This window comes from Cydia splendana, chromosome 12 (assembly GCF_910591565.1).
Source record: "Cydia splendana chromosome 12, ilCydSple1.2, whole genome shotgun sequence".
Classification (NCBI taxonomy): domain Eukaryota; kingdom Metazoa; phylum Arthropoda; class Insecta; order Lepidoptera; family Tortricidae; genus Cydia; species Cydia splendana.
The window spans coordinates 3,062,518-3,074,551 of NC_085971.1; the positions used below are offsets into that span (position 1 = coordinate 3,062,518).

General features: G+C 36.9%; 1 protein-coding gene across 5 annotated transcripts in view; it reads left to right on the forward strand.

The window, feature by feature from the left end:
- LOC134795287 (tyrosine-protein phosphatase Lar) overlaps window positions 1–12,034 on the forward strand; it is a 646,064-nt gene that overhangs the window by 501,761 nt on the left and 132,269 nt on the right. For all 5 annotated transcript variants that reach the window (XM_063767084.1, XM_063767085.1, XM_063767087.1 and 2 more), the window contains one exon: window positions 7,939–8,070. In XM_063767084.1, the coding sequence (XP_063623154.1) occupies window positions 7,939–8,070 (132 nt within the window). The remainder of the gene's footprint in view (window positions 1–7,938; window positions 8,071–12,034) is intronic.

The window sequence follows — 12,034 nt, forward strand, 5'->3', positions numbered from 1 at the left end:
CAAGACATACGTCAACAGGCTTATTTTAGCTATTATAATCCGTTTGTTTCATTCTATTTTTCGATGAGGTAAAATTGTAGCTCTCACGTGGTACCACAAAATTGGTCGGACACAGGAACCTGCCAACACAGGATTTGGCCGACCACTTTTTTTTTACTGTCCTCAAAGGCAGCTATCGTACCATACAAGTTTCATACGATTATTCGATAAAAAATTTTTGATGTTTTTTTTATAAATTTGGTCGGACTGCAAAAACTGCCAGGTTAAGGTGAGGCCGACCAAGACATACGTCAACAGGCTTATTTTAGCTATTATAATCCGTTTGTTTCATTCTATTTTTCGATGAGGTAAATTGTAGCTCTCACGTGACCCAATAAATCTGGTCGGACTGCAAAAACTGCCAGGCTAAGGTGAGGCCGACCAATTTTTTTTTACTGTCCTCAAGGTCAGGTATCCTACCATACAAGTTTCATTCTATTTTTCGATGAGGTTTTTTTTGATGAATTTTTGTCCAACGTTTTTGCCATTTGTACAAAATCTGCCAGGTTAAGCCTAGGCCGACCAAGTGCGTTGGAAGCTACTAAATGTCAGGTACCTCTACAGGGTAGGTATATTCTATTTTTTGATGAGGTTTGTTTCATGCAGCCGGCCACCGGACTAAGTCGCAATGGTAACAAAACTTAATGATAAAGTATGAGACATAAACGGAAACAAAGAAAATAATAATCCCAAGCTTCTTTTAAATGCAATTTAAGGAATTGTTATTTAGTCAATTTAGTTTAGTAAATATTTAAAATTATCTTTTTATTACAGAACTCTCAGCTAGAAAATATCTAACGACGCATTACACTTTCATATGTAACATGAAAATTTGTTAAAGTACTAGTATTACCTACAGTTGATTATAATTCAAAGATACCATGCTGTTCCTACATAGATCGTGTATGAAACTTTAATGGAATCAATACAGTGTTTTATACGCTCCATATAACTCATGATAAATCGCTTAAATTACACAACGCTTTACTTTAAACGATCTGCCACCGCAGCAGATGAACGTTAAAATATGATGTAACGACACGATCTTCAACGCAATCCGTAGTTTCCATTCCAATCAATTACGTTCGTTTTAATACGTGGCCATTTTTTAAATTTAAACAGCGGACGGCGGACTCAGCGTTGGTTTTACAATAGTGTACCCCAGGGCTCAATGGTCGGCCCCATAGTTTAAATCTGTACGACTTCCGACCAATAGCTACTGAGACCCGATAGTTCGTATCACAGCGATTTTGCTTCGCTGAATAATGGATACTCAACAATAAACGATACCAATATATCCCTTTGTTGAGCGCTGTACGGATTTTTTGAACCGCGGCTTGGTTTGAAGGGTTTGTAAAAATTTTGCTATAATGATTTTGATTGTAGGTATGCGCTTCTGTTAAAAAAAATGGATTTTTTATAGTTCTATTATTTGTGTAACGTGCTCCTCGTTTCGCTCGTCGTCATTTTACATTGTCAGAAAACAGTTTTTACTAAATTGTATTTATCCATCGAAAATCTGCTTTATCTATTACTCACTCAGATATACCCCATAGAAACGTTCCATGCTTAAAGGGTCCTTATACTATGTGAAGTTTAAAGGGTAATTTATTTAAAAGTATTACCATATCCGATATCGATATCATTTAACTGTTAAAGCTAATACGCCAACAGTCGGGCTTCCATCAAGTCCAGCCAATATATTACCGAGAATAAAAGAACTTTCCCGCAAATCCTATTTTCATCTAGCGGTTTGATTTAATCCGTCAGGCTAAAACTCTTTTTTATCGAGGCGTGGGGCACGTGCCGCGTTTCAATTCCACACCAGGACGTGACCGTTCACGCTGGTCCGTTGAGGAATAAACACATCCGTCAACCTTTGGGGGATTTTTGAACCCATGTTTTGATTACCCTTTCGTCAGAGATCGAATACTGGCTAGGCATTCTTTCAGAAAAACTAGGCTGGAAAATTTGTAGTTACCGCCACTACCACCCCACCGCACCATTTATTTGTCATTTCGATGCGAGTCATTCTATTCGCGGTCGTCAGTTTAGGAATAAGCACATCCATCAAACGTTGGGGGATTTTTAAAACCGTTGGCAACATTTACTCAGCTGCCACGCTTACCAAGGTATCCTATTTACACAGTAGAAAGTGCTTCTAAATTAGTAGAAAATATTTCAATTTATCGCAATATGTCGCTATTTTCAAAATTATTCCGCTTTTGATGTTACCCCAAAGCGCTTTAAACAAATAATTGGGAGGTATGACACTCTACATCGCTTGTAATTCAAAAAATATTTTCTTCATGTAAGTCAATTTATACTGATAAATTTTCATCGTTTCGATCCCCGATTATGTATCCGGTAACATTGTAACACAATATTGAGATTGTAGCTCTGTGTTATTAATTCAAGGAAACCATACTAATGCTAATCAGGTTTCCGAATATTAGTTACCCGGATAATATGTCCAGCAGAATCGATATAGGATTCATCCCTATAATTAATTCTTGGAATACCTATTGATGTTTCAGGAATCAATTTTACTCAGTTTTGACTTTTGAGTGCAGTTTATCAACAAATACTCGATATTGCGATTAAAAAACATGTGAAAACACATGAAAGTAACGTCTTTCGTAAAATGCGTAAAAAAATAATTTGTGAATATATTGGTTTTTAATAATCTTTTTAACTTTTTAAATAGTTGTTGGCTACCCAAGAAAATACATTGTAATGGCAAAATTTAGTCACTGGTACTGCTAAGCTTAGATATGTATTTAATTTTTTTAATCATTAAGGTGATATATCACTTAATAACGAAGCCAAGAGACTGTTAATATTAAGGAGGCCTGACCTTTACTCGATAGTGTTCCAGTTCTTACATATCGACAAGAAATATTAATACAGAAGAACTTAATTTAATAATTAAAAGATGATAAAATTTTAATACTTGCCAACATAAAGTAACAGTGGGAGGAAGAAAGGGTAATAAATGTAATAATGTTCGCCGATACCTACCAATCTCTTTTAGAATAAGCAAAACAGTGTGAAGAAACCGTTGTAATCCTAAAGCGGCCTAATTTCCCCTCTAGGTTTGGAAGGTGAGTTGGCAGTCGCTTTCGTAATAACTAGTTCATGCGCCAAATTCTTAGGAGTAAGTTACTAAAGCAAACCCCAGGTCCCTTTAGGATATCAACCGAGAAAACGGTAAAATGAGAAGGGTCAGTCATTTTCTTTTATTTATTTGAATTGCCTTGTAATTTCTTAAAACTGGAAATCTCCACACTATTCAATACAATGGTCTCACAGTTTGTCTTGATTGCTCCTTTTTTAGATGGACTACTGAATCCTAATCTGTTGGTAGAGAAAAGTCATTCATTATACGCCATGTAATCCGTTTACATAGTTCTATTTTTACTATCGCGGTAACCGAAGACAATATTAATTTGTTACATTATTAACGTAAAAACGCTGCAAACCAATCCATCACGAGTCCTTTCAGCTCTCGAGGAGTATGCAGTTTGTTTGTCAACTCGGTTGAATATCCGTCTTAGTTGCACTAAATATATAAACGTTCAACAAGAACTTGAGATAATGGTCGCATGCTTCCTAAGAATACCTACTTACAGCTCATTATAACACAGTTCATTTAAACTCAATTAATATATTGTCTTGAAAAATAGCTCATGAATAATAACTGTTTGTCTAAAACACCGTGGCGTCTTGAGACGAAGCTTTTTTAAAGCAGTTTTTATTCACAGTGATCACAGAATTGTACTGCGATGTGGCCACGCATAATGAGTCTCATGAACGAGCTTATGCTTGGAGTTTTTTAAAGATATTTTTGAAATCAGGAGATCTTCAAGAGGACCAAGCGTGTCGACATATCTCAGAGAGTTGCCGAACTTAAGGCGTAACTATTGCTTGTAGAACCGATGGCTGCCTGAGGTACCTAGACAAGTTTTTGAGTGTTTACTTAGCAAAGAAGCATAATCTCGTGTCGTTTGATGAGGGCAGCGTGATGCATTTGTTGAGATGCTTTAGGCAGGCCTTGGTAACACTGCGAGAAGCAACAGATCTATATAATGTAACGTTATAGAGCATAAACCGAAGACTAAGTCCTATATGATGGAAATACAGGATGCCCAGCGCGGCGTCAGGGGACGAAGCCGATATGAATTGTTTGACTCCCCACTACGCTCAAAGCGAACCCACCTTTTTTCACATATCTCTAATCTGACCCGGCCGCAGTGTCCGTTCCATGAATATTTTAACTGGACCGCCGAAAATACGCCACTCTTTCGTTTATTAATGTCACATCGGCCCCAAGGGAGTGACCTCTACGAACTAAATGGGATTTCATTTTCTAGTTCAGAAATCAAACGGTTCTAGTGCGAGTGTCCAAGGCCCTTCCCTATTCGTTTCGGTTCGTTTAGGCGTTTCAGTAAGCGCGGATGGTATGCATGATGGTTTTTTCCGCCCTGTGGGTTTGATAGATGTTTTGATTTAGCTATTGTAGGAAAATATACGGGGAGAAGCAGCGGATTTCTGTTTATTTCTTATGTAAATCTCCTAATTGTGTAAAAGAAGACTATTGTCTAGGAAAAAACGCTGTTAAAAAGGGAATAGTTAATATCTTGTGATAATATTTTACTAAGTACCTACTCCCAATTATGGTCCAAAATTAATTTGAACATCTTCGTTCAGGTGTGACTATTATTTGAATGTCATAGTTGTTTAGCAAAATATGTTTATAAATGGAAGAAAAAACTCAAATGGAAGACAAAACCAAAAAGAACTTTGGTATTTACATATATTTAATTACGTAATAGTGGACCACAGTTGTAGTACTGGACTACAGCTGGGTGGTATTGCTAGTTAAGTAGTAAGCTAGTAGGTAGGTATCTAGTAGAATATACTTACCAACTGCTATAGACGGGTCCGTGAATCCTGACTCACATAATTGTTTCGCGGGGCGCGCATTTTTCCGTGAGATAATGCTATTAATCTCGTCGTAATGAAAATGTACCGTGTTGGCGTCAGCGGCTAGCTAGGGTTCCCACTTCTGCTGTTTGATAATAAATATAAACTGAAATAGATGTCATATATAAAAGAATAAGTGACAGCCGTCCGGTCCGTTAGCCGCGTAAGCTAAAGACTCCGGTTCGATTCCAGCCTCGGCCAGCGGATGGCTTGATTCCTTTTTTTTAGTATATGACATCTATTTCAGTTCATAGTTTATATCATCATCTCAGCCATAAGACGTCCACTGCTGAACACATAGGCCTCCCCCTTGGAGTTTATATATAGTAGTACATATACTTAAAACATAAATCAGTAAAATATTTAAAAAAATATATTCGATTTGTGCCTAGTTGCCCACTGCTGCGATCTTCCATTATGTAGTATTAAAGTAACTACTCCTGTTAATAGTTTTTAGAGTATTTTTCATTTCTTATGAAAAACGTTCTCGTTCGAAAATATATCCCATAATAAAAGGAGAACGTTCTCGAGAACAACACAACTCTAACCGTGTTCATAATAAAGTAGACGCGCCAGCCCTGCGTCCAGCAATGCATTAGGGAGCAATTTTGCTGGATGCCGTCACATTCGCTAGTGGGACTCAAAAATGGACCAATTACCGCGGTTTCACTGGCTTCACACAGTAAAACGGTTAGCGGGAACTCCTCCGAGCGTGATTCGCTGAATCGCAATGGAGCGGGACTTCAATTAACTTCTACAAGTCACAATTAAAATACATTTTCACAAGTATCTGACAAAAAAGTATTCAATAATTAAAACTGAAATTGAAGTTTGGAAGCTGTAAGCCTTAACGAAATAGAAAGAAGAAGAAGATTTTAATATTTATGTAAGAAATATATTTTTTTACTAACGCATAGAAAATAAACGTACTTAGGAATTCGTCGCAGTATTCGTAATGCCACGGCAAGTCATGGCGCTGGTTTTCAGCGGGGACGCTACGCACACAGGTACCATATCGTATTAGGCTCAGACTTATGAAAATAATATAAAAAATAATTTGCGATGTCATCAAAGCAACGCAAACTAGCAAATACTATTGAATATTTATTTCAAGCGGCTTCTAGCTAGAGCCCTTAATTTATTCATCGTCGAAAATAGGGTCCGAATGGTCCAAAACAGTAACGAGTAGTCCATAGCTCGTAAAAGAGGGCCCTTGTGGTCTTATACATAATTCATCTGTGACTTGGCTCGCCGCTACGCAGATAAGAAATTGACAGAAAGAGCACAGAATCCATAAGCTTTAACTAAAAAATAACTGACTCCACAAAACCGTCCCTTTGTACGCCACGTTTGTCGTGTGGACGACTTTGACGGTCATCGTCATCATCACAGGCCTTTTCGTCTATTGCAGACGATTTATGCTTTGCTGTTTAGACAACGGGGTTTGGTGACTGTGGAGGCCGATGCGTGAGCGGCACGACCTCCCACATTTTGACGGTCAGATGGTTAATATCACGTCATCCTATGGTCTTCATAAGCAATTTCACTTCACCAATAGTTTTTTGCGAGGATAAATGCAAGTCACTAAAATCTATAAAAAAAAATAGGTACATACCTAATTTAAATCAATTTTTTAAACATGCAGATACGTCCTGCCGGGAGCGTAATTTTTCCATTTTTTCCTTTAATATAAAATTTGGCATACCTAATTTAATTATTCTGTAATTTTTAGTGATTGGTAACGACGTTTTAATTTCATGGCAGCGTTGTTAAAGGAATCTATAAAGTAAAATTCAGCTGAAATTATTAATTAAAGTTAATAACCTTTAAATGAACCTTAATTGACCGTCTGCTTCAAAATTGTTTCTTTTCTTTATTTTCACTCGACCACGCTGCCATGAAATTAAAACGTTGTAACCGATCACTAGTAATTTGAAAACGTTAATAGCAGCAATACACGGCTATATTTTACCAAATATTCATGTTGCTTTTCTATTCATATTAAGGCAAATCAAAATGGTGTGACTGATGTAACTATACCTACAGCGCAATAATATAACTTGAAGTGAATTGCTGGTAGGTAGGTATTCGATTTTAAGCTTCGCAAAACGACGTGCATTGCAGATTGTTTTGTGAGTCCTGGAAAAAATAAGATCGTTTAATTTCTTAAGTGACTTATTTATTTTACTCTGTGTTTCTGAATTAGTTCCACAAGAGTTATAGTCCCTTAAATTGAGGGTCCCGCATATTATCATACATATGGCCGGCATAGATTAATTTTATTAGATTTCCCACTATGATATTTAGAGATAAAACTGTTATCAAACTGTTATTACCATATCATAATTATGAATTTTGAATTTCAGTGTAAGTAATAAAGAAACAGTACTATTTGTTAGCAGCCTTTGAATACAGTATTATAATTGTGAAATAAATACATATGTTGTTCAAGCTAAAACTATATAATATAAACACCCAGGATTTACCTATTTTTCAAACGGGTTAGGTCAGCAAACAGATCTCGTGCAAACACCGTACAATCGTCTTTAGATGCCCTTATTTATGAATTTCAAGCCTTGAATTATTTAAGTACATCGTTTTCGATTGAAAAAATAAAACTTATCGCCTAGTATTTAAATAAAAAAAAAGTGTTGAGGAGGAGGCCTTCTAGTATAAATCTAGTAGCTGGTGCTTACGGCATTTATGTCAAATGGGTATTTGACATTGTACGATAAAGTATATTAAATTAAGCAAGCAGGTTAGCTGTTTTTACAATTAAGGCCGTATTTGGCAGTAGATTACAGTATATTTACCTAAAGACTTCAAAATACAGTTGTGTTCAGAAACTTAACCTGTCTCAATCAATTCTCAACCCTACCTCCAACTAAATACGGTCTTTTTCCGTCTGTGCAGATCCGCCCGAGATCACAATCCGGCCCCGCAATCTGCAGGTGCGCGCGAACGGCATCGCCGCGTTCTACTGCGCGGCGCGGGGGGACCCCGTGCCGAACATCCAGTGGAGGAAGAACGGGAAACGAGTTTCAAGTAAGTGTACTTTCTTCAAATATGTTGTTTGTTATTTATTTTAACGGGACTTAATAGCTTATAATTAAGGTAATTTTACCTCCTACGGCATTGTCGCTGTGGCCTTGAAGAAAAAGTGGCTAAAGTGGACATCCACGCTTGTTCTTGTTTATCGACTTGTACGTTTTTCAAACAAGGGATGTCACTCGATCGACACAAAACACTCTCAGTCTTTAGTTTTTCATGGTTGTATCAGAATGGAGTTTGTATAGCAACAGTAAAAACTTTACTGGTTTCCATGTTAACATGTAGGTATCAACCCTTCTTGGAGGATTATTCCCACTAGTTACCACCAAGTCCTTACCAGTGGTAACTACTGGGATTTTTTTTCCCACCTTTTACCACTGGTAACTACTGGGAAAAAAAATCCCACTAGTTACCACCAACTCGGCTTGGTGGTAACTACTGGGAATTTTTATTCCCAGTAGTTACCACTGGTAAAAGGTGGGATTTTTTTTCCCAGTAGTTATCACCAAAATATTGTTAGAATTCAATACTAATAAAAACAGTGTAAATAGTATAGTATAAATGTAGCTTGCTGTAATAAATAATTAAGTGTGAGTTAGTGATTCAGTAATCTGCTTTAAAAGTGATCAAAAATATTAAAACAGTTTTACCGGTATAAGTGTAAATACTAAAATAGAAGAGTCTCATTCTAGTTAAGTAGAAATTAACTTATTATCCGGATTAAATTTATCTTATTAACTGTAAATTGAATTGCATGATGCCCCTCTGGTAGAGTGTTGTTACCATCCCGCTAGCGTGGGTATTTAAGCAATCGAGCCAACCAGCGTAATATGACCGAGCGATGTACTACCCGAGCGTAATTGGAATGCGAGCCTATGCTGGTTAGTCCGAGCAGTCAGCCCATCCGAAGCGCGCCCTAAGCGGTTTTAATAACAACCTGAATACCTACATATTCCAGCTCTGCGTCGTGTTATAATAGAACGAAATGAAGTAGCTGTAAATAATAAAACGAAATCAGTTCTGTCGGTTTTTGACTGATTTGTTTGTTCGTTTGTATAATTACGTAATTCAATTTACAGTTAATAAGATAATTTTAATCCAGATAATAAGTTAATTTCTACTTAACTAGAATGAGACTCTTCTATTTTAGTTTTTACACTTATACCGGTAAAACTATTTTAATATTTTTGATCACCTAAAAAGCAGTTTACTGAATCACTAACTGACACATAATTATTTATTACAGCACGCTACATTTATACTATGCTATTTACACTGTTTTCATTAGTATTGAATTCTAACAATATTTTGGTGGTAACTACTGGGAAAAAAAAATCCCACATTTTACCAGTGGTAACTACTGCCGAGTCGAGCCTACCAAGCCGAGTTGGTGGTATCTAGTGGGAATTTTTTTTCCCAGTAGTTACCAGTGGTAAAAGGTGGGAAAAAAATTCCCAGTAGTTACCACTGGTAAGAACTTGGTGGTAACTAGTGGGAATAACCCTTCTTGGACAATACATTATTCGTTTCATACGTACTATTGCATTTTTAAGTCATAAATATTACTTACTCGGCCCCTACGGCTTTAAATAGTTCAGCCTTTAACAATGGTAACTCACACAAATGCGACTGATATCGAAATATGAGCTTCTGGAAAGTCAAAATAATTACCTACTCTTTAAACAAGTCCAAAACAGTATTCATATCAATAAAGTATTTATGAATAACGCCATATGGCAGCAGTAAAAATGTCTCCTTTATTTAGTTTTACTGTAACTAAAACCTTCAAAAGCGCAAAAATAAGTAAAAGTAAGTACCCAAAAAATCCGTGTACATCCAAACATTTATTTTATTAGCTTATGTGAAATAATTTATTTTGATTACAGTCCGATCCCCTTTTACGGAGGATTTCGGCCGTTAAAGGGTTTATGAGGATTCCTGGTGACAACTTAAGGGACTGCGGACTTTCGGTCCGATTCGAACAATGCTTATAAGAAGTCACAGCGGTACGATACCGATCTGTCGGTGTCAAAAGTGGCATTTCTTCAACCAAAAAACGTCATATCACATTTATAGACGGGTCTAACGCGAAATTTATTCAATTACCTTTATTTACCGACGTTTCGTTTCGTTCGTTATCGCAAACTTGGGAACCATCAGTTAAAGCCAAAGGATCTATCTTCGGACGTGTGCGTGGATGTTGTGAGTGTTGCGTGTCGGACTATTGACAATAATTAACATTATGTGTAGTGGGTGGTTTGAAAATGTGATGTCTACCCCAAACTTTTCCATACACTTTTCGTCGGGTAGTTGCACAAATCTCTGTTTTGACATTTTGCTGGGACATCAGTTAGCCGCGACCACGACCAGTGACACCTGTGTCGAAAAGTCGGTAAATAAAGGTAATTGAATAAATTTCGCGTTAGACCCGTCTATAAATGTGAGTTTATATGTGCAAAAAACGTCACTTTTGACACTGACAGATCGGTATCGTATCGCTGTGATCTCTTATAACCATTGCTCGAATCGGTCCGTTTGCCTTTAACACATATTCGTCCGAGTACTTACATAGCGAAATATCGCTAAGGCGGTTGTTACACTGATGTGTGATAATTGCTGATAAAGAAGGGACGTTTAGCACGAGCATAGTCTAATAAAACATGGTCTTCTCTTCCCAGAATGGCACAAGCCTACGTCACAATAACATTGCCACTCTATATAGCGCTATCGCATGATGACGTAGGCTTGTGTCAGTCACGTGACCACGAAAAGACGGGGAGAGAGTACCAGGCGGAGTATATTATATTATTATACCATGAGCACGAGGAATTTAGTACATTGTACATTCGGATAGCAATATAATTATGCGCGTACGATAGCGATATGAACCTGTTAAGCGTCTTTTATTTAAGCAGACATAGGCATAGACATATATTATGTAAGTGTGATATGAGCGAAAGCTTGAAATAAATGTTTTGAAGTAAAAACTTCTTTAGCGGCGCTGTGCACTTTTTGTGATGGGGAAAAAATGTTAAACTCGCGACAGGTCACGTGACCGACAGATTTGACACATTGAAAATTCGTAAGACGGACACGTGACCTGATCGAAAAACTGTTACAATGTCATTGAGTTTTCACTACTGCCGGCACTCCCGGAGTGCAATCCGTTGTTTTTTTTTTTAATCATTCCTGGTAAAATGAGTGCTTGACAAAATGAAATATCGATAAATCTGTTGTCGACTGTTTTAGATTAATAAATACTGAGCATATGATGTGCTATTAATTATCGAGCAGTTTCAAGAATGCAAAAACATCGATTCATAATGGGTCTCTATTGTTTCCCATAAAGTTTTAAGTCATAATGTATTGTTTGTCCACATTTTCGTTAATCATAATTTGGTTTTTCTCAGAAACGCGTAACTTTTCAGAATTGCCATAAAACAAACCTAACCTAACCTATGTATAGGATAACCTTACGAAAATCCTGAAAAGTTAACGGTTTCAGAATTATGACTAATGATAATCTGACAATTACATTATCACTTTCAATAATTATGTCAAACAAAGGGACCCCATTCATAATAAATAACTACATATAAATAAGTGTTCCGCGAACAAAGTTTTGTGCGGAACACTAAAAAAGAAGTATGAAATTTTGAAAGTAGGCAAGCTTAAGAGAACCGGGCCTTCTTTTGTGCAGGTACCTTACACACTTTATAGATTAAGCACACGTGTCGTTTACCTAGATACTCTAAATCTAGATTTAGCAGAAAAACCAGGTCGTTCATACAAAGCTTACACTAAACCCCACGTATATTGTACAGCTCTGTAATTCTAAATTTTACAATATGTTTGAGCTGGAGATAAGTCCCGCCGCGAGGTGTAGAATTCTCTACAATTCTTAAGTTTGCCGTCAAATTGTAAAAGGCTGCAACTCAAAAATTCTTGTTTTGGAAGG